General features: G+C 47.6%; 1 protein-coding gene across 5 annotated transcripts in view; it reads right to left on the reverse strand.

Annotated features, from left to right (window-relative positions):
* Positions 1–4127: 4127 nt before the first annotated feature.
* MARF1 (meiosis regulator and mRNA stability factor 1) overlaps positions 4128–23301 on the reverse strand; it is a 39104-nt gene continuing 19930 nt past the window's right edge. For all 5 annotated transcript variants that reach the window (XM_031433167.2, XM_031433164.2, XM_031433163.2 and 2 more), the window contains 13 exons: positions 23166–23285; positions 22293–22471; positions 20775–20995; positions 19895–20037; positions 19585–19718; positions 18126–18328; positions 17201–17428; positions 13598–13828; positions 11461–11673; positions 10156–10216; positions 9945–10070; positions 8394–8564; positions 4128–6725 (listed from right to left, as the gene is read on the reverse strand). In XM_031433167.2, coding sequence (XP_031289027.1) covers positions 6484–6725; positions 8394–8564; positions 9945–10070; positions 10156–10216; positions 11461–11673; positions 13598–13828; positions 17201–17428; positions 18126–18328; positions 19585–19718; positions 19895–20037; positions 20775–20995; positions 22293–22471; positions 23166–23285 — 2272 coding nt within the window. In that variant the 3' untranslated portion in view covers positions 4128–6483. The remainder of the gene's footprint in view (positions 6726–8393; positions 8565–9944; positions 10071–10155; positions 10217–11460; positions 11674–13597; positions 13829–17200; positions 17429–18125; positions 18329–19584; positions 19719–19894; positions 20038–20774; positions 20996–22292; positions 22472–23165; positions 23286–23301) is intronic.

Raw genomic sequence — 23301 nt, forward strand, 5'->3', positions numbered from 1 at the left:
GTGGACATCAATAAAAAGTAATAAAAAAAAAAAATCCCAGCGGGGAGTCTCCCGGGCCTGGTTAGTGTCACGCACTCAGCTCCAAATCACTTGCTGGGCCGGGGTGTGGTTCCCTGCTTAGCCAAGCTGGGGTCCAAAGGCCGACCTCGGAAGGTGGGTAGTGATGTCAGCCAGTTGTGCCAGAAGAAGAAAGAAGGGATATTGGAAGGTTAAAAACAAGTGTCAGCTGCCTTTTCGAGAATAAGAAACAGGCTTTCAGACAAGGGCAGGGATTTGCTAAGGTCACCAGCGAGCTCACTGGAGCCTGGGCAGAACTCACAGCCCCGGGTCGGACTCGGTGCCCAACGTCTGCTTATCTCTGTGATGTCCAGCCCAGCCCCACGGGCAGCTCAGTCCTGAAGGGAAAGGAGCACCGGGCCCCTGCGGGCCCCTGCCATGCCCTTGACTTGCTTTACCCAAGAGCTGTTGGCTCAGGTTCGAACAGCGACTATTTACCCACAGGACTAGAAGGACAGAAACCCCCCAGGAAGCATTTCTGTGGCTTGGGGCTCCGAGCAGAGCGTGGCCCTGGGCCAGCCAGCTCCCAGCCTAACTGCCCCGCTCTCAGGCCTCAACCCCCAGGGAGGCCCATGAGCCTGCTCAACAATGTTAAGATGATTTTTTATTTTGAAATAACTTCGAACTTACAGAAGTTGTCTTTAAAATAGTACGAAGAATCCCTGTGTGCCCTTTTACCCAGATTCACTGGCGGCTGCTTGCATCTTACTGCGTCTGCTTTCTCGCTCCCTTTCTTGACACGCCTGTCTTCTTCCAAGGATGATCTGTTTCAGGCATAATGTCGCCTCACCCTTAAATCCTTCAGCGTGAGTTAAAGAACAAGGGTTCTCTTTCCTGTTACAGAACGGTTCTCCAAGTCCAGGGACACAATACCACTACCTAGTATTTACAATTTATTGACTGCCCCCATTACAGTAATTCTCCTCCACCATATGGGACCTGGTCCAGGAGCAAGTTTGTTTTTTGTTGTCCCGTCTCCTTACCCTCCTTCAGTCTTTTTGTCTTCCATGCCCGTGACAGCTCTGGCCGGTGGTTTCGTTACTGATCCGGACCCTTGGACTCTTCAATCAATAGAAATTGGTAAGAGGCCAGATGAGAAATTCAGGCAAGGATGCAGCACGAGGGAGAGGAAACAAGCAACAGGCGCCCTTGCTCGCTGTCCAGTGGTGGGAAGAGCGCATCATTAAATGGCGTGAGGGTCGGGGCAGATGGACGGGTGGGTTGGGCTGGAGAGGTGGCTTAGGTGGTCTGCCCGCCCCCTTGGTGGAACTGTGTGCAGTGCCCTGCTTTTGCTCCTGGCACCTCAGAAATGGCAGGGGGTTTGTGGCCTTTCTGTATCTTATTGTTCCTAACCACCCCAACTGTGCATGCGTCCAGTTGTTTTTGGTCCCTTACGTATTTTTTGTATTCTGTCACCCAGGTGCAGGTGCAGACACTCTGGTAGAGGGTCCCAGGTCCCAGCCTATCTCAGCTTTAGCCGACAGCCTGCATTTTAAACATGTCTCCCTCATGATTCTGATACCCTCTCCGAATTGAGAATCACCACTCTGGGGGCAGGCAGGAAGGTATGGCTGGGCCCATGTCTTACTTACTCATCGGGGTTCTCATACCTGGCTCAGTGCCTGGCACCCAGTGGGGGCTCAACAAAGATTAGACTTGGGAGCTGTGTAGACCAGGGCCTCAGGCCCAGCTGCGCCACGCACGGAGTGACTTGGGCAATGGCTCGCCCTCGCCAGCCTCACTGTTACTCAGCTTGGAGGTGGAGGGTGGTTGTATGAGTCCATCTTTAAGCCCTTGCAGCTTTGAAGCATGGTTGTTGACCTTTAGAGGGTTGAGCCCAGGAACCCCTTTCCTCCCATGCCAGGAGCTAGATTGGATGTCTCAGGCCTCCTTTGTCAGTCATTCACTCAAATTCATCAAATACTGATGGATCGTCCAGGAGGTGGAAACTGTGACTTGCTCGTAACCAGTAGAAGTTGGCAAAGATGACAGGAAGTCATTCCCTTGATTAGGTTACATTAGGCAAGCCTCTCTCAGTGGAGGGGAAATCCTCCTTGCTGGCTTTGAGCTGAGCCTCAATTATGAGGAGCCTCCAGGGTTTGCAGGTGGCTTCCAGCTGACAGCCAGCAAAGCCTGGGGTCCTCAGGCAGGAGGGGGCAGATGGAGAGGGTCAGCAGGGGTCAGGCCTCAGAATCCATGTGCAAAATGTCATTGGTCTCTCCACGTATAGAAATGAAACAGGGATTCTACGTTAGAACACAGATTTCTGAAACTTCTTTCCTAATATTCCGTGTCTGGCCCAGACACACCAGGTTCAATGGCTGCTAATGCCGAGGGCTGGGCTCCCGCAGCCTGCAGGTGACCTGTCTGCAAGGGAGAAGGGGTGGGAGGTGGGAGCCGGGTTCTCCCACAACGGTAAGGTTTTCGGGCAGAGGTGGAAGGGCCACCCCGACTACTGCAGCGCCCCCAGCTGGTTCACCAACGTGGGGTGAGGGGCCCAGTACCTGGGTCCTTTGCTTGAACTACAGATGTCTCCTCCCCTTTCCTCCTATGTGCCCTAAATCCCCCATTTCCAAGTCCTTCCTTCCCAGGATATGGGAATTCTCTTCATCTTGCTGAGGAAAGTTCTGGCCCTCCATCTCTCAGCTCCTTGTCCCACACACCTGAAAAGGGAGGGGCTTGCTTTCCCACCAGTTCTATAATTTGCCAACTGCATCCCAAAGGCCACCAGGTTTCCTCCTTTTCCCACTTAAGCTGTCCCCAGGGGCTGCCTACCTCCCAGGAAGAGACTACAATTCCTCTGGGAAAGAGAGTCACCACTCAGCCTTGGAAGTGTTCATCTGAACAAGCAGATTGGACCAGCCTTCGCTGCATCTCTCCCCCGAGAGGAATGAGATGAGGCTGATGCTGTAATCACTTTAGCAACCTGGAGATTGGCCAATGATTGCCTGAGCCTGAAGTAAAGCAGCGCAGGAGGTGCTAGGTCACATAAAGCGGTGATAGAGACCTCACTGACTGCTGGTTTATGGGGCACAGTGAGGGTTCCTGCTCCTCCCGAGCCCCAGAGCCAATGTGACCTGTCCCTATCTGCAGAGCAAACAGGGGCTGGAGCAAGTCACTGCTGCGGAGGGGAAGGGATCTCTGATGACTCAGTCTCTGCCCACACGGAACAGCCAGAAACCAGAGACGGTAAGTCTCAAGGCACAAGGCTCCTCATGGTAAAGGGAACAGTTTAACTGTCCATCTGGAGTCAGGTCCTCGATCACATCCATCTCCCCTAGGACAGGTCTGCCCTCATTCTGACCATGTCTGCCAGGCTGCCATCTCCAGACCAGACAGGAAATGCACAAAGATAAATGTGGCACCCCCATCCAGACCCTCCAAACCTCCTTGCCCTGCTCTAAAAGGACACAGTGGTTTCTCAAGTTTTCCAGCAAAAACTGGCCACTGTGAAAGATTTTTTGAAAGGATCGCCAGGGGATTTTAAAAGCCTTTTAATGTTGAACTTAAAATAAAAAATGGCACTTCATCAAGAAGCAATTTACCCAAACACTCAAGTCTCTTTTAGGTTCTTTCAAAACTGTTAAGAGGGGGATGGAGGGCTGGTGGGGAATAACAGTGGTCTCGGGGAAAGGACTGCACACTGGAATCTGTGAAAGAAGTCTTTTGCAAATAGGCTTATTCAAAAAGCATGGCCTGGCAGTGACCAAATCCAAGGTAGCCTGCAAAATGGATTTCTTTCACAGCGAAAGAGTGCCTAGGAATTATCCCAAGCTTTATAACCAGAGGGAATTTCTGATTATTGTATTTTCCCCACACAATTTATATGCTGGAGCAAGGCTGGAAACCTCGGGGGGTCCTGACTACAAAGGGTCAATAGTTGTCACCTTCCAGGGCCAGATGCCAAATTCAAAGGGGCTCTCAAATGTGAGACCAATTTGCTCTCCACCTTACAGATGCTCAGAAAGGGTGAGAAGTTGGCGGAACCCAGAATGAAAAAGATGACAGAACTGGACTGGTTTATAATCCCTCCCCTCCAACAAACAAAACACTCACTTGGAAAACTCAAATTAGATGCTTGCTTGTAAAGTTTATTGACAACTGTTTGGTCCCAACACACAAAACAGCACTTGAATCACAAAAAAAGTGTTCAAACAAAGTAGACAGTTAAGAAAAACATCTCTTCCCCCAAGCCCAATCCAAAACAAAGTGCAAGATGGGAAAGGGGGTTTGGGTGATAACTTTTTTCTTTTTTTTTTTTTAACAGATAAATTTAATCCAGTACTGCTTTCTACCCAGAAATAAAGAATTTCATTGTCTTAATTCTCATATATCATTTTATCACATCATTTAACTAAGCCTCTGGATAAAAAAATAGATCTCAACTGGACTGGCCACTGTGGAGTACATTAAGGAACACGAGCTTCACCGTATTCTCACATCCTCAAACAGCGACTGTTAGAGTCACACGCGCATCCCAGGCCACTGGCGACTCCAGTGAGCGGTTCTACCACACTCACACGACAGCCTACAACTCCAGTCTCTTTGTTGCCCAAAGAAGCTGCTCTTTGAGACTGGTCCTAGTGACTTGTAATAGTGCCTCTTAGGTTTTTAAAGTCCACAATTCTTTACCTGTGAGCAAAACTTATGTCCACGTGTGCAAACTCAGCCTTATGAAATCTCAGAATAAGGCCACTGATGTTCTCAACACCAATTTTATCACACTGTTTAAAAGCTTCTTAAAAAAAAGTGCACCTCTGCATTTTACTTCCTGTCACACTATGTCTGTAGAGGAAATGCCTTCGGGAGGTTTCAGAGTGCCATGATGCCTAGAAGGCTTTCCCAGGGCCACTCCATCTTGGTTGGGGCCACATGCTGAGAACTGGGAATCACTGGCTTCATTTAAAAGATTTGGGGAACAACAAAAAAAATAACTTGTAAAAATCTCTCAATAGCCCTTATTTTGTGGCATTTTATCAAAATGCTGGCTATGAAATCAGAGCCCATTTTCTGGCTTTCTAGAATTACAAAATATAAACATTTTCCCCAAAGAAGCCATCTCACTAGTGGAAGACCTATGCCAACAGGTTCTTTCTGCGCTATGAATGAATCCGCCTTTTTGCCCAACAAATACAACCCATTGTAAATGTCAGGTTTCTCCAGGAGGCGTGAGAGGCTGCCCGTCACCGGATGCCTCGGCCACCTCGAGGCGAAGGTCATTCCACAGGGCAGTGCTCCCTCAAAGGCTGGCTTTTCCCAAATGCCAACATCAGACACCACAAAAAACCCAAACATGCTTCCAACAGCGAGAAGTTAACAGAGTAAAAGCAGACATTCTTAAAAGACACTGAGCTAACAGACACAAACACATACATACACAGAAAGCTTCCCAGCTACCAAAACCAGCTTTAAAATTATGAATACAAGGTTAAGTTGATCAACCTTGGCCTTCATATGTATAGATAGAATTTCTGTCTCTTCCTAGTGGAAAGAGCATCGATACCATTTCTGTTAAAGCACCTCCCTCCTCAGCTCTGATTTGTAATTTATGCATCTGATGCATATTTTAGAAAATCAGACTCTCTTCCCAACATTGACTCTCGACACACAATGTGTGTTGGAATTCAAATGCTGACTTAAATTCATGACACCAAGACCATCTCCTTTTCCTTAACCTAATCCATATCAAACTGGAACTTAACATAAAAGGGAAGCTTAAAACATCCTCAACTTTCTAGAAAGCTCCTGAATGGAACCCCAAGGTGGAAACATTTTTTAAAATTTTGTGATGAAGCCATATCTGTCAACTACAGACATAGTTAAATAAAAAACAAGGCACGCTTACAAGTCACACGGAAGCCAGGAACCTTCATATCCAACCTGAAAATACATTCTTACCTCCTCGCCTACCCTTCTTCAGCTGGTGTGATCACGCGAGATCACTGAACAGGCTTTGCTTCAAAGACACATCATGCATTTGATTAATACTGTCTGAAAAATCAGTAAGCAAAGGCTTAGGGACTATAACCATGCTGCGTGTAAGATCTCACCACTGATGTGGCTTAAAGAAAGTAAAACCACTTCCTTCTAATCGAGTCCTTACTGTTGTCTTCTTACAGAAACCATTACATTCCATAATAATTAAGAAAAATTTGTTAAAATATATTAAGGGTTCTTTAACAAATATCAAAAACTTTTTGTTTTTTCATTTTTTTCAAATAATTGGGGGGAAAAGAAAGAAAAACTTCAGCTCAAAACTGTGATCAATGGAAAAGAAACAAAACGTTATGAAATACGTCTAAGATGAAGTTAAGTGGCTTCTGGGGGGTTTTCACTAAAACAGAAAAGGCTGTGTTCTCTGAACCCACTTTTGTGTGCAGAATCAGACAGTGTTTTCCCATCCTTATTTTATGTTCACAACGAGAATCAAAGCTTAGTTATAGGGGCAAAGGAAAAGTTGGCTGCCAATTTTACTCTATTTTTGGGTTGCTTTTTGGCTGGGCTTTCCACAGAGTCCTTGCTGAGCAGCGACTCTGGGGTTTCCGAGGGGCAGGGAGGCACCGGGACAGCCGCTGACACGCCAGGCGTTCCGGAATCCGGGGACTGGCTCTCATTCTTCACTGCTATTGGAATTTCAATTTTCTCTCCATGGTTTAAAATTGTAATTTCTGTAAACAGAGGAAAGCAAACAGGTTCAGTTCTAGGACCTGCAAGAAGTATTAGTTTTCAGTTCCTCTCATTTTCTCGAAAAATATTTTTAGAATAACCCCCAAATGTCAGGCCTATGGCATAATTTACCTATCAGCTTTGTGGCCAATATTATGGGTCACCAAAGTCAGATATTTATAAACTGCAGCTCAGTTCTCCCTTGAATTACAAAATTTCAGAGACCTTCATTTTTGACTACAGATCAATGAACAATGGTTTAAAAACATTTTTTTCCACTTTGAATTCTGTCCATTCATTGTGTCAGGGAGTTAAGGACCCATAAGCCACATGTGACCTGAAGACTTACAGATCAGGAAGGGCCTTGGTATCAGCGGCCCTGGCCTAGTCCACAGGCAGAGGGCTGTACTCCACGTGGAGCTACGGTGGGCCGGGGGTGGGTGGGGAGCGCAGGCAGGCAGAGAGGAGAGAACTGCGCAGTCAGAACTACCCTGGGGATTCCAGGAAGCCCGACAGCCGCTGTCCCCGCAGGGCTCACCGGCTGCTCTTTCTCTGGCTGAGCCTGCTGGATACATAGAGCTGCCTTGCTTGGAAAAGACGTGCCACTACACCTTGGGCTCCCGCTGTCTGGGCCAGGGGCTCTCGCACCGGAGGCACACAGACGCCCAGATTGACACGGGGACGCAAGCCTCGGCCCTCAGGCTGAGGCTCACTGAGGTCAGCGACAGAACTGCCAACACCACTCGGCTTACTGCTCAGCCCGTCACAGCGTCCGGTGAGCTCAGCGCGCTACACTCACCAAGGGTACAGCCACGAAACAGCTAACGTCAGTTTCCCACCAAGTCGGTGCTTCTAGAGGAAACACCCCTGCTGTCACCACAGCCTCAGTCTAGATCAGCCTCCATCTAGATTTATCTTCCAGATAAACAGCCTCAGTCCTTTCACTGGACGACAGTGCCCAAGGCTGCGGTCTGTGATCTCCTGGACGGCAGCGTCAGCAGTGCGGGCAAGAACCCACCACGACAGAGGAAGACGACAAGGGAAGGGCCTGGACAGAGCCGTCCTCTCGGGCCAGTGACAAGACAGAGAGACGGGAGGCCTGGGGCAGTGTCATCTCTAGCCATGGCACGAGCTAGCACCCCAGCCACCTAACAATGTGCAGAGTTGTGGTGAGGATGACCCGGAGCGCGCCTGGCAGCCCGAGCCCAGCAGGACACGCGGTGAGGGCCGCAGGACACGGACGTCCCCGCCCTCCCCTACTCACCCTCACAGAGCCCAGGACCCTGGGGAGTCATCAGCTCTGGGCCAGACCGCGGGTGACAGGTATGTCTGGTGATGGGTGTGGCCCCCAGAGCTGCTGCGCTCCACAAAGGTGGGGGAGCCCAGCACAGGAAGACCCCCATACTCTTCCGTGGGCTCCCCTCAGCCCAGCTGCATCGCCCCCCGTTCGTCCCCTGGCTTCTGCTCCCCCAGCCACCTCGGGCTGTGAACCCAATTCTGCAGGAACCCTAACAGGGAAAGAGGGTCTTGAATAACTTGCACAGGTATTTTTGTACCTGAAAAGGTAGGGTCCCAGCACCACCTCCATCAAACATTCAACATCTTGGCATATGGCTTTACTGTTTAACTAAACCACAGAGAAAACCCCACCACAACACAGTGCGTCCTACCAGCAGGCTCCGGAGGGTGTTCCTCAAACTGAATGAGATCAGCAGACTGGAGGATGACGGGATCCGGTCTCAGCTGAGGGGACGGCAGGCACGAGGGGACAGGCGCGCACAGGAGGTCCACGGGGGAGTCGTTGGTCAGGCGGAGAAGCTCCTGTTCTGCTGGACAGGGCCCTGGAAGAGAGGGTGGGTGGGGCCTGCTCAGGACAGCAGCCAGCCCGTCTGTGCCTGAGGGCTTCCTTCTGAGCCTCGTGGATGAAAAGGGTCAGGAAGTACTCAGGAACTCCAGGTTAATCGAAAAAAGTCATGAACACAAAGTTCTGGGTCACCCTTCGGTAAGTGAAATGCCACAGCCAGGACCTCCCAACTTGTGTTCTCTGGAACTGCAGTCTCTGGAGACTCCCAAGAGGGGAAATTTTAAAACCCTCAGAAGGAACAGAAAGCAGCTAAATGATCACAAGTTCAGGACTGGGTCCCGGTCCTGTCACCTCCTGTCCGAGTGCTACTGGGGAAGCTCCTTAACCCCCCGGACCTGCAGGAGGGGGATGACTCCCGCTGAGGCTGTGCTGACAGCGTAAGGGGACCAGCTACATTCAGGTGCTTTGTAAAATGTAAACTGCTACACAGCTGACCGTCCTGTAGCCACAGGGCACGGTAACACTGTAACGGTGTAACAGCTTGCAGAGTCCTAGGAAGGCAAAATTCTCATATACAGCAATGGACTCAAAAGTCTTTCAATAAAGTCGAAACTGCTATAGAATTCAAGCGAGTAGGCTTCTATCTAGCACAGAGAAGGTTCAACGTAAGATTGGAGTGACTCAGTGGTGTTTGGAAAAATATGAATGCATGACTTTGTCCCATGGATGTCCTGGGACAAAGACCTAACTTATCGTCAGGCTCCTCTGAGCCCTCTTCCCCACCAGGCCTTGACCCTGGCCTTCTTTGTCTGTCCTTGCTCATCCTGGGAAGGAACTTGGGAAAGCAGCTTAGCAAAAATCTCCCAGCCTTGGTACATAACAAGCTCCTTGTCCCCACCCCTCACTTCTAAGTCCTCGGCCTGCCTTTAGCAAGAATCCTCTTAGGTCAGCAGGAGTCCCCCCACCTTGACATCTCCTCTTGGTGGTCTCCCATCCACTGACCCCTCCCCTCTGCTCCCTGTCTGTAAATTCCCGCTCGTCCTTGTTGCACTCATGGCTGAGCTCCATCTCTTCCCTGAGGGCAGTAGAGTCGACCCCACTGCAATCCTCTTGAAGTACTATTTTAACAAGTGTCTGAATAATTTTTCCTTGAACATCTGACCTGGGCTGGCATATTGTCATTATGGGGCCACAAGCATCCTTCAAGAATCTTAACCAGTCAAGCACAAAATGCTATCAAATGCAGGCCAGTTTTTCCCGTTATTAACCAAACACCAGACTGCTTTGGAAAAATGTATGAAAATCTCCATTTAGTTAATGAAAATTAATGAATATTAATGAAAATCCCCCCTATTCAGTCCCACCCTAAGCCATTTTCCAAAACTTTCACCAGTTTGCCTTGTTCTTCCTCTCTTACCATCGCCATCTGCTCCAGGTTTGAGTCCTGAGGCAGTGGCCGATTCGGGCACCTCCAGGATACGCTCAGGAGCTGAGGGCTGGGTCTCATCGCTGGCAGGGGAGAGACCAAGTGAACTCAAGCGACCTGCAGGACCGAGAGCGCCCATCAGGGGGGAGTCGGTGCGAGAACCGAGTCTTCTGTAAGAGGGGAGGGGATGGGGCTTACTTACTTTTCATGTCATTTTTCAACACTACAATTCGCTTATGACCATGTCCTTTTATCCAGACCACCTGCACATAAGACATACCACTGGTTAAGCAGCGGGAACGGAGAGAAAATAAGCTCTAAAATTCAGGAAGAGTGTGACCTACTGTGTCTGCCTTAGACATAGTAAGCTCTAAACACTGAATTAATGCCACAAAAAATTACTTCTACGCTTTCTTTAGCTTTTAAAGCAACAGAAGTTGGCAGAAACATGCTCCTTATAAAAAGCTGTGTAGTCTTAGAAGTCGTGAGACTGAGCTTTAAAAATATTCTTTACGTCTCTTAAAAACGTCATCTCCCAAACACCACTGTTGGTGTATGAATGAAGCTAGTTCTCACGTGGGAGCTCAGACCTTTTTTTCCAGACAGGAAATGCACCTTCGAAGAGTTAGTGGATCTGCATCTCGTGCACCCTTCAGAACAAGCTCATCATCCTAAACCTAAAACAATGGCCCCCATCTAAAAATGCTGCCCGCCGCTTCCTCCACCAAGAGAGGTGCATGTCCCCGATTCCTAGGGCCCTGCATGTGCTCTGTCACCAAGTCCCTCATCTCAGCTCCCAAGCTGTCCTTCCCTTGCGTCCTTTTCTACATCCCTGTTACTTTCTCTCAGGTGCAAGCCAGTCATGACTCTCACCTGGGCCTCCGCAGAAGCCAGGCTCCCTGTCCCCTCCCGGTTCTCCCAACTCTACCATGGACAGCAGCCACGGTGGCGCTTTCGGAACCAACCTGAGGGCCCCCTCACCCCGCAGGGCCCAAGGTCCTCCATGACTGAGCTCATACTTCCCTGTGAGGTCCGGCTGGGGTTTTAAAGCCCCCGCCGCTCCACACTACTTCTCACTGCTCTGTGTCTGCTCTCACAGCCTGCCCTTACCCTTCTCCATCACGTGGCTAATTAACTTTAAACATCCCTGAGGACCCTGCTCGGGGACGCCCTGCACCCAGTAGTGAGCGCTGCCCACGGCCCTCCTCAGGGCACTCACCGACGGCTGCACTGACCACACCGACCTGTCACCTGCTCAGGTGTCCTGACTCTCCGTTACCCGACACCCTTATGAGGGCGGGGTCGGGACTCAGTCACCTGGCATCTAGGGATCTAATGACAGTTTGCAGAATGAAGGAGAAACACTGAAGTCATGCATTTTACACCAACGGTGTGTATGTTTTGAAAGGATCTGTTCAAAATGCCTGCCGGTTCACTCTTCTGCTCAGGAGAGCGAGCCTGTGGCTCTTCAGGAAGACACTCTCCATGAAAGGCAGACAACGCCCACCTGTGGGATGGCTCCCAGGAGCTCCTCCACACTACTGTAGCCATACGTCTTGGGTTGCAGTGCTTCTCCGACATACTTGGTATACGCCATGGAAAATTCATGAAGGAAGAGCTGCTGGTAGTGGTAAGTATGAAGTAAAGACCGCACATTCTTGGCAAACAAATACAGACTTGTGAGCTTCACACACTCCTCTGTCTTATCATTAGTAAACACCTGGTCCAGGAGAAAATGCTGCATTAGAAGCTTCTAGAGTGACTGGTCCTGCCCACCCCCCTCAACCCCCGCAAAGTGAGGGTCTCTATCTGAGAGTGAAAAGATGCCAAGTCAACTTGAAAATGGGCAATAAGCCAGGAAAGAGGAGAGATTAATTCAAGGATCTCCTCCAAGAGAAGGCTGGAGCCTTGAGCAAACGCTAGTTCTATCTGTAGGTCTAAGATGGCAGAGGTCTGAAGAAACAGTGTCAAAAAGGAAGGAGACTGGGAAACTGAGGTCTCAAACAAGAGAAGGCAGTGAAGAGGGGGGGCGAAGCCCTGGGTGGACAGAGCTGTATCAGACAGCAGGGACTGAGGCCACTGAACCTCAGCTTCCCAAGTGGTATTCCAAGGAATGCTGTGACACAGGACATCAATATTCTTTACAGAAAGCCACAAAAGTAAAAAGTAAACAAAACAAAAATTAAAAAACCCAGGAACCTCTTTTTGTCCTTAAGTAACGTAAGCAAATTTCTTTACCATCAGCCTTTGAGTCTTTAACATGCACTGGGAGCCTCACAGAGAAGGGATCTTCCCTAGCCTCAGCTGGCCATGGAAGAAAACCTCTTGTCCTACAACGTTCATTAACAATGCCTAGGACTAGTGTTCATACAATGGATAATTAACAAAGTTTAGAAAATGTTGGATCTGACACTGTGAAATAAAATCGGAGCTGGACAGCAGTAGTCTAAGTTGTAAAAACAGACTTTCTTCAGGACTATCAAAACAGGGGAAAGGAGACCCAAGGGCAGCACTGGGCTCCATCCCAGATGCACGGAAAGTGCGGATTCATAGCCTCAGGCTGTTGTGGGGAGGGACGTCTGTGGTTGTGGGAATTCTTGTAAGCTGACCTAACAGGATTCTTGCAGAAGGCAGGCCAGGGTAAGACACCAAGGGTAGGAGAGCCTCTCTAAAACTGGGCTGTGTGGGCCCATCAGGGCTGAGGGCAGGGCCTGAGGACAAGGTATACAGTCTAGAAGGTGGCTCAGGGGAGCCTGACTAACGTTTGGCCAAGGAGAGCGCTTCTGTCAGCATCTTTCAATTGTTTAATTATCAATCACATGGTTCTATGATAACAATGGTGTATCACTGTTTTCTTACACTGCTAGGTTTAATTTGTTAACGTTCTACTTAGAATCACTTTCTTTTGGGGGGACGTATTAGGTTTCTGGTATTAAAATTACTTTGGCTTCATAAAAGAAGTGGCGTACTTCCTATCTTTTCTTCACCCTCCAAGAAAGTGGCCCAAGGATCATTTCACAAAGTTGGAGTTAATTTGTTCTTTAGGTGAGTTAAAACCCAGTTTTTAATCCATCTGGTCTTGTTGCCTTTTTTAGTGGGAAAATTTCGATGATCTTTAGTCTCTTTCATGTTAATTGGTCTGATTTTTAACTTCTTAAAAATTCTGGAGTCAATTTGACTTTTTTCTCCCTAGGACCTTATTATTTCCTCTAGGTTTTTATATCTGTTGCCCCAGAACTGCACACAGTATTCTCTTAGAATTCTTCTAATCCTGAAATCCCATTCTTGTAAGGCCACCTGGGTGACCAGTTGCCCTTCCTTTCTGACCTGCATCTGACTGACAAGTTACTTGCAGCCACTGCACACGCCATCTAATTCAGAAAGAGTTAAGAGCGGCAGAATCCAGCCTGATCCAGGAACAAGCACCCCAGTCTGAGAACCAGGAGGCCCAGACAAAGAAAATGGAAGTCAGGGGTTTCATCCTGGCGCGGCACGTGTTTGGGCAAAGTGCCTGCACCCACCTATGCCTCGGTCTGTTCATCTATAAAATGACGGATCAGTCCAATCCAGACCATCAGGTGATCTAGAAACACCCAGTTCAACAGCTTTCATTACAGTGGTTCTGGGGCCACTAGCATTCATACCTCAACTACGTAAGACAGACTCTTCAGAAGTTCGGTCAAGGTCATGAATCCATATTCACAGGGGTTGAGAGGAGTACTGTGGGTGGTTTCATAATGTCTCTTGAGCTCATCGACAGAAAGATGGGTGGTTCCCTCCCAGGACATCAACAACACCAGCAACTGGGCAGTGAGAGAGCGCAGAGACTTGCGGTTGACCAGCTGAATCTGTTTGCCAGATTCCATATCAGCAACCTGGGGAAAAGAAGAGTTTAAACTTTTCTGAACTCAGGAGACAGCCTGAGTCATACCCAGCTCATCTGGTTTCATTTTGGCAAATGAGACCAGGAGACGAAAACCTCTAAATTTTTCTCTTAAACTGAAGTAAAGTGAGTGGGTTTGTTACACCTTCTTTGGGACACCAGACCAGCACTTCAGATCAACCGCAAAAGAAATCATTCACTCCCTCCCTGCTGGTCCGTAACCAGAAGTGTCCATCAATACACCCCTCTCAGGGCATTCTTTCCACTCCCCCAGGAGGAGGTGAACCCAGCCAGCTGATGCCCTCTGGCCCAAGTCTGTGAATTAAGGGTGCTGTTCCCAGGAAGGAGGGAAGGGGGATGGTGGTCAGACTGCAGGCGACCCTCCACAGAGCTGCTCTGCACTAAGCTTGCCCCGTGTGTCCTGGGGCTACACACGGGAGGTGACGGAGGGCCCACACTGACTGCAGGGCAAGTCGTGTTCTTCTAACCCATTAGTACTTGAAAAAAGATAGCATTTCCATGTCTGACTATACATTTACTTCTCGATTCTTTCGGATGCTCAAGGAGATAAAGAGTTTAACCAATTAAGCGCATTTGGAGGAAAACTGTTAAAGAGACACAGGTTATCACTTGGAGGCCAAACAGCATGTGAAGAAACAGTCACCTGGTGACTGAGACCTGCAGGCCTTGGGCGTGGTGGGGGGACAAGTCTGCGAAGTGAGCGTCACTGAAGCGAAGGCAGGCAGAGCTGCAGGACACACCGCTTAGGGCAGGCAAACCACTGCTTCCTATCATGGTTGTCTTCTACTTTACCTGGCATTTGAGCCGGGACCACAGGTCAAGCTCAGGAGCTCTGGACCTTCGGAGACAGAGAGGTGGGCGGCACTCGAGGAGCCATCCCAATACCAATGTGTCTTTGGAGCCGATGCCCACCTGGAGCTGAGGCGGGGGCTGGTGGTTTGACCCCCACTCTACTAACCATGGTGATGGATTTGTGAAGATTCAGACAGATTTCCCCAGCAGACATGGGCTTTAATCAATCAACAGATACAAGTCCATGGGAGTCTGAGATATCTTCCTAGACGCCCAGACCATTATTAAGGAGAACAAATAAAATCCTGCTCCCTTGATGCTACTTAGACAGACCTCTTGATTCTTGACCCAGCCTACACACTGGAATCACCCAGGAGCACACACTTGGGCTAATCCTTTAAGAATCACAGAGGCAGGGGTGAAGTCTGGCCTTGGCATTTCCCAGAAGCTCCCCGCAAGACAGCAAAGGGCAGCCTGGGTAGCATGCGGGAGCCTCTCCCATCTTTCCCCATCTTTACTGCTCACCCTCAAGCATCATTTGCCCTGATTCATCACAGTCTGTGGTCACGGCTGAGCCACCAAAGCCCAACACTGCCATCATCCTGACTAACAGCCGGGCCTGTCCCCCAGCAGGGCTTTCCGGTTCCCCAACGTTCTCATCTCCAGTGACGTCCTCTTCTATTCAGTTCCACTCTAGATCCCGCCCCAGGTCACACTGGGGATCCTGTCACTGCTCACGTCCAGAAGCACTCATTCACCCTCCCACGCATCCTGCATGCTGGGGGAGGCCTGAAGCAGACACGGGGTGGGAGACAAGAGAGAGCCACATGCTCAACCCCCCTGGTTCTGCAACTTCACCAGTGTGGACTCCTACTTCCTCCTGACTCACAAGCCTTCTCTCCTTTCTCCACTTTCCTCTTTCATGAACCATCTTGGCACTGATGGGCTATTAGTTTATGAACATTCTTGTCATCACTCTACACTCCTTTGTCCCTGGCAAAACCCCACCTTGAACCCAACACTCTGCTTTCCCTGAGCCTGTCTGTAAGCAGCCACATAATGACCGTCTCCACAGGAAAGCCACGAGCCCCCACCTCCAGTGAGCTCCGCCCTCCCAGCACCCGACACGCCTTCCTGCCCAGGTCCCACTGCTGCTCACCCCGGCAACCATTCAGACCTTTTCAGCTCATCAGCCTTGAATCCCATCTCTTTCTCCCTCTAAGACTTGCTCTCATCCCCTACCTGACAGAGCAATGGCTCTTGGAAGGTAACTCCCTCCTCTTCCTGGCAACACACATCACACCCATGTCTGCATCTGCCCGACCTCTCTTCCTTTTTGTCCATGTATTAATATGAGAGCAGTCCCTCCTTCCACTGAAGGCTGACCCCCCACAGCTCCTGCCTCCTCGGGACCCTCACCCCATCACCCCGTCCCGCATTTGTATACTGACCTTCTCTCTCAAGGGGATCCTTCTTGACAGCTCTCAAACATGCCAAATCTCCCCAGCTGGAAAGAAGAACACGGCCACCAAAACACCCACATGCTCACTCAGCCCTGCGGTCTCTGGCTCTTCTCCTTCATAAGCAAATGAACCGAAAAGCTGGCTAGATCACCTGCTGCCATTTTCTCGCCACCTCCTCCTCCTCATTTCTTAGCCCAGTCAGTGTGGTTTCAGTCCTGTGTAACACTGAGGCTGACCCTGCTGTGGCCGGCAACACGGCGTACCTCCACTCAGCTGGGCCCAAAGGTCAAACGGGTGCCCGTCTCCCCTGCCGTCTCAGTAGCACGTGATGCTGCTGGCCCTTCCGCCTCCTTGCCTTGGATGCTCCCTACTCCTAGTGTTCCTCCTACTCCCCAGCAGCTGCATCCGTGCCTCCCAGGAAGGTTCTGCCCCCTCTAACTGACCAGTAGAGAAACAGACTCCTACCAGACCTGTGACTGGGGCTGCCACCACCTTTTTTCCTTTCCATTTTCTCCTTCTTGTAGTGAGTTTTCTTGGTCCTATGGTGGCAGCGGCCTGAAAACTGTGCAGCTGCCCTGCCCAGGAAGGGAGGGTCAGTTCAGTCCAGGTTGCAGAAGAAGAGGAAGTTATCCTCTCCATTCCAGCATTACTAGCAACCAAGGCCATGCTGAGTCCGAGCCTGCTCCTAAATCTACTCCCCAGGTGAGTCAGAATCAGGGAAGAGATCTGTGGTTTCAGTCTCCCTCAAATGTCAGGGGCAAAGATCTGTGTGGAAGGCTCCAACCTCAGGTCAGCAGGACTGACACTGAGACAGCCAAAAATAAACACCCTGGGACAAGCCAGTGACCTCCTCGGCTCACAAAGACATTATTTTGGCGAGGCCACTAACAGAGACACAAGGGCAAGACCAAAAATCAAACTGTCACACCCCAGCCATCTCCTAGCAAGGCATTAACCACACAGAAAACAAGCTGTGAAGCCACAGTAAGCAGTGTGAAGCGTAAATGCAGAAATCGCACACAAACATCCTAGCAAGGATCACGCCGACACAAGCTTCACCACGTGGAAAAAGGAAAAAAACCTGTTACCTTTACGACATGGCAGAGTTTCTGTGTTAAAGCCGAAACTGAACTGACGTCATAGTCTTGAAGACGAAATGTGTAACCAAAAGTTTTAGCGTATTCTGTAAGCAGGTCTGTCATCATAAGGCAGTTATCTTTTTGGGACCGAAGGAGTTTAACAAACTGGGCAGCGAGAGCTTTGAACCGTTCGACCTCCGTCAAAGTGAGGATTTTTTCTTCTCCACATTCCAATACCTGGGAAAACACACAGGAGGAGGGAAGGGAGGATAAGCCATGACTGTTCGTGGGGTTAAAGGGCATGAAAATGTGCACAATTAGGAACTAAGGAAGCATTTCAGAATTTTTTAATGGATACCAAGTTTCCATTTTGCAAGATTAAAAGGTTCTGGAAATTGGCTGCACAACAATATGAAGATACTTAACCCTACTGAACTGTACACTTAGAAATGGTGAAGCAGCTAATGTATAGCTCACCACACAAAAGATTCTTCTTTGAAAGCATTTTAGGGGTCAAAAACAGTAATAATAGTAAAAATCAACAACAGAAATCTGATTTTGCTTAGTAACAGCTTAACACCCAAACATTTGTTATCACCTCATTTGCTCATCCCCACCTCCAGCATAAGGGATCTGAAAAGTATAGAGCTAATGAGAGACGATTCACTTTACGAAATTAAACCACTTAACCTTATCTTCAGTAGATACCCTGAAACTGATCTCAAGGATGATTTACTTTTTTATTGAAGGAAAAACCACATTTACCTAAAAATACTAATGAGCCAACAACATAGATTCTCTGATCGAAATTATCTCAAATTTTCATCCTATTTCATAACTCCCTACTTCCCAGGGAAACAGGCATGAACATTAAAAAAAAAAAAATTCCTCCTTATATTGTTCTGAAAAATCTAATTAGAATTTCTTCACTTACTTGTAAAATATCAGGTATGGCTTCAAAAAGTTCAAGTAGTTTGGTAAACCCATAGTAAGCGAGTTTGCACTGCCGGCCAAAGTGGTGATGGTAGGAGGGGATGAATTTATTGAAGGGCATCCGGAAATGCGGCTGGTGCCGCAGCAAGTCCACAACATCCTTGGAGAACTGTTTTGTTCTTTCTATTTCATCCTGGGTACGTTCTTTAAAAAAACAAACCAAAACAACAACAACAACAACAAAAACCCCCATAAATCACATAAATCACATAAATCACACTAGTAGTGTAGTTAGTCCTACACTACAGGTTATGAGAGTTACCATCTTTGCCTCTCAAACACTCACAACCGAAAACAAACATACTTTTCTCTCTTTCCCAATGATTTTCTTTTCTTTTTTTTGGGGGGGGGGGTGATTAGGTTTATTTATTTCTTTATTTTTGAGGAGGTACTGGGCATTGAACCCCGGAACTCGGTGCATGCTAAGCATGCACTCTACCACTTGAGCTACACCCTACCCATTTAGATGATTTTCAAAGTCGATCAAGGGCAGAACACCAGGAAGTCATGATACATACGCACACCTATGTAATTTATAAGAGAGAAATTCTTTTAGCCCCTCCACCTCCCCACACCCACCCCATATATATGAACACGACAGGTGTCTGTACTTGAAAAAGTCATCTAGAAATTATTTCCATTAAGTCCCACTTCTCAATGTTCACACGCTTTGTTTATTCTTCTGATCTTCAGTTAAAATTGCTAGCAGCACAGAGTATCAGGCACCAGAAGTTTAATAAAAAAACGGGAGAAAAACCTTAAACCTCTGTTTAAGTTTCTTAAATTCGTTTCGATTCATTTGAAATTACAATTTTAAACAGAGTGACATCAGTTGTTTTGGCTCTGGACACTGATTTCACGGGTACCAGTGTCCGCAGGGGCACGGTTTTAGAACCACTGATGGGCAGCAGTGGGAGAACACAACAGTGTGTGGATTTTTTTCTGTCCTATTTCCCAGACCTCAACTGAAACCACTAAAATGTGAAAGATGAAAGCAACCATTTGAGTTTTTTTCCCTTCTCAAGTGTGCACAGTAAAGTATCTCAGAGCTAAAAAGAAGAGACAAGCAAAAGCCACAGTAACTAGCTTAAATGGATAAATTTACAGCATAAAATAGTCAGAGTCAGGCTGAAAGAGGCGTTTTAAGAAAGTGCTGGTTATGTCCTTTCTTCCCCTTAGAGTGAATTCTGAAAAACTGGCCTGATTTTCTTCTCAACCAGTGGCTTCACCGACTCTGAAGAACCTAGGGTCCACAGCCCGCCAGAGCAGTTTTCACACTGCACTTTGCATGGGATATTCAGGAATCACAGAAAGCAGGTGGGAAGTGCATCCCTTGTACGACTCCACGTGAAAACAACCGCTGAGACAGACCCTCGTTCCAGCAAATTTAAGTCACATACCTCTTTTGGGGATACAAATCACCATTTCATTATCCTGTTGGGACAAGCAGATGGCTGTGTCTGGAATCTCTGATATGATATCAATCAACTCACAAACACCATATTCAGTCACGTCCCAGTCCTTTGAGAAACACCTAGGTTTTAACCATGGAAATCGGTGAAGAATGAGAAATAGCACTTGGCAAAATAACTTGATACATTTTCCAGAAGAATGCTAAACAGAAAAGTTGGACAATTATTTTAAATTTGGAAGAACAAGTGTTTTAAAATATTTGCTTTCATTTTTTTTTTTTCCTTCTCATCAACTCACCAATGATAAGCCTGTGAGAATTCTCTCACAATGACCTGCTTGCTGGCTTGGGATTTGAGAAGTTTTAGTAAATCCTGAGTAAAGCGCTTCACCTGGGCCCTGTGGGTTAGGGTCAGCAAACGTTTGGAGCCCATTCCAAGAATCTGCAAATCAAACACTTTGGTTACTTATACTCATAAGACCTCGGCAGATACTGACTTTCTTTTTGACAGCTCTCTGTTTTCTGTCACCGCCCTCAGGGAATACATCTTTTCTGTATGATATCTGCATTTTGAAACACACATAGCTCAACAAAATGCAGCCATCAGAATGAACTGCTCACGTGCCAGGGATCTCCTTTTTTCCCTCGCACTTTTTCCTAGGGAGTCATGAGTACAGAAATGAAGTGTATTATCAGTCTGGGCAACTAATTTTGTCTCTAAAAGACAGCTGAAGTTTTACAGGCCATTTACAAGTGGGAAGCTATCATAGCACTGTAAGTTAATAGACAGAGACTCCTTAGGAAGCAAAGCCAGGCTCCAGCCTAGTAAATGGTCTTCAACTCCCTCATAAGAAAGGTAAACCCCTGTTATAGCAGCTCCCATATTAATGGTGCACAACTCTGGAGAGGACTGTGCTGGGAGAGAGGAGGTCAGTCTATGGGGACTGGAAGGAAAATACTCCTCAGGGCACTTAGGAGTTCCTTTAAGTTGGAAACTCACAGCTTTCTGAAAAATTGAGAAGCCACATCGTATACAAAATATGTGTATAAAGACAGTTGACTGATGGGCTGACTTCTTAGGAATTGGGTTACCAGCTACATTGTTTCTCTGGCCAAGGTAGCCAAAGCTGTGGAGGAACATTTCCAACCTTAAACAAATACTCTCTCAGCGCTCCTTACCTGCAACACATGAGGCACGGCTTCCAATAATTCGATCAGCTTGGAATACCCGTAGTCTGATACCCGGCATTGCTTTGCAAAATGATGGTGGTAAGATGGGATGAAATTACTAATTGGTATGACACAGGATGGTTGGCTCTTCAGTAAATCGATCACTTCTCTACTGAACTGGATCAGCTGGGGGTTACCCACAGGACTTTTAGAACGCAGAAGCCAAGGGTCTAAACATGTGGGGAGAAAACAAGAACACGCATGAGGTACAAACCGGGACTCCACCAGCGGAAAGGAAAAGTAACCTTGCACTCCCTTGCTTGAGCTCGGTCACGACCAAGCAGACAAGACAAAAGAGCCACTTTGCTTCTCAGAGAGCTGTTAAACCCAGGTCCGATGTAACCAACAGGCTAGCCCAACCTCTTCACGGGCTGGCATATGCTTTCCCACTACTTCTCCAAGTTGAGTTGCCAAAGTAGAGCATAGCTCCCCACAGCGTTAACTTAAAGGGGAAGTGTAAATACACAGAAAGTTTCCAGCTTATAAACTGGTGGTACGTCAAAGATCCATTTGTAACTTGGACACTAATAAACTTTCTCACAGAAACATAGTTATAAATCGTTACCAAGCAGGTAGCCCAGAAGACCCTAACTAACCCAGAGAGGGGCTGAAAACGTTGCCCAGGAAACCATGGAAAGCAAGGATGTAAAACTAGCATGAGATAAAACTGAAAAACAGGTTTTTGCATTTATCTTGAACATTCATGTAATTAAGAAGTTTGAATCATGTAAGTATAATTAATCAAATGGAAACCTATATAAAAGCCTAGTGGGCTAACGACACAGGAGAAAGAAAGGAGGGAGCAGCTTCACACACAGGACCCGGAGGGATCTAGGCCTGAGGGGAAAGGCAGGAGGAGGAGGGTAAGAAGCTCAGGACAAACAGAGCTCCCTAGTTATCCTTACTTTTCTCCCTATAGGGCAGGGGGAGGTGGGAGAAGAAAAGGAGGAAGTGTCTGGGGCCAAAGAGAAGGAAGTGTCAATATGAAGGCAACAACTTACAGTGCTGGGTACAGGTAACAAGATTAGACATCTGCAACTCATGGGCTGCCCAGAAACTCACCCGAATCTCGGTTCAAATGTCCTGGTCCCTTATATTTAGAGCTAAATCTATTCTCACACTTAACAAAGTCAGAAATGTCCATCAAAATACATTTCCAAAGTAAATTTGCATTCAAGAGGTATTTCCTTCAAATACCTGAATGCCTTTTAAAGGCAAGCCAAAAAGCTTTACAAAATTATGTAACTAGAGAGATCTATAACTGTGGGATTTTAAATTCTTTACATAATTTATACTGGTACTTTCAAAAAGCCTAGTTCTGCCAAACCTTCAGCACTTTTTAAAAGATCATAGGAGACGCCCATGGTGCTTCATGATGGGGAAATAGTGCTGCTGTTGAAGAGAAAAGCCACCAGCCTGCACCTGCAGCAGACGGTGGCTCAGGAGGACCAAACACCTGACACCTACCTGTGTTTGGAGGTGGGGGCTTGTTGTGAATCCACTTAACTACTTTGACGCCATTCTGTGCAGTGGCAATGTTGACACCTGGAACGCAGGTGATGAGGTGTTCTAAAGGGACGCCCCCGCCTCGGCTTTCCTGCACTACTTCTAGTTCGCCAAACTCTGCGGCGTAACAATCTGGAAAGCTGCAGTGTGGTGGGGAGAAAAAAGGTTAATTAAATGATGGAAAAGCAAAGCACCCACTAAACAGACGCCTTTCTTTGAACATATCCATTAATAAATAATTTCTGTTAAGATGCCAAGGATCTGGGTTTGAAAGTTACAAATTAAGGTCCTAGGAAGGCAATCCCTGTGGCATTTCTCTCTTTGATGCATTCTGATGGGACTAGAAATTCCTGGACAATTTTCTAACAGAGGGGGTTAAAAATAAGGCAATTAACTAGGTTCCAAGTTCAATCCCCTCTAACACATTGGTTCGGTGGCTTTAAGGCAACATGGTTGCCTTAAGCTTATGAGGTGGCCCAACAAGTGGTTAAAGGAACTCCTGAAGAAGACTCTTCTCCTGTGCACTCTCTCACAGCACTTGTGCACACCTCTGCTATAGCCTTTCCAATAATCTCTTCTCTGTGGAGAAGAAACTGCCCTATTCTTGCTGACATTTCTAAAATTCAGCAATAAACACAAATTTTCTTGTTGAAATACTGAGTGAATGGATCCCACTTCAGATATACTTTGACTACAAGCGGTAGCTAAAAATTCTGGGCTGAAGCATCTGAAGCATTGTACAGCACTCGGTCTGGAAGAGGTGCAGGCTGAGGGCAGACTTTCTACAAAGAGGAGAGCAAAGGCATTGTAACACAATGGCTTTGACACGGTTACCTTAATAAAGGCACAGTGCCCTCGTGTGTCTGCAGAAGACTATGAACCTGGGGCGCAAATGTCTTCAAAGAGAGGATCACAAAAGGAATCCTGTAAGAGTCTGGATCAAATTCATGTTCACTGCCAAAAAAAAGAA

Source organism: Camelus dromedarius, chromosome 24 (genome assembly GCF_036321535.1).
Source record: "Camelus dromedarius isolate mCamDro1 chromosome 24, mCamDro1.pat, whole genome shotgun sequence".
Lineage (NCBI taxonomy): Eukaryota > Metazoa > Chordata > Mammalia > Artiodactyla > Camelidae > Camelus > Camelus dromedarius.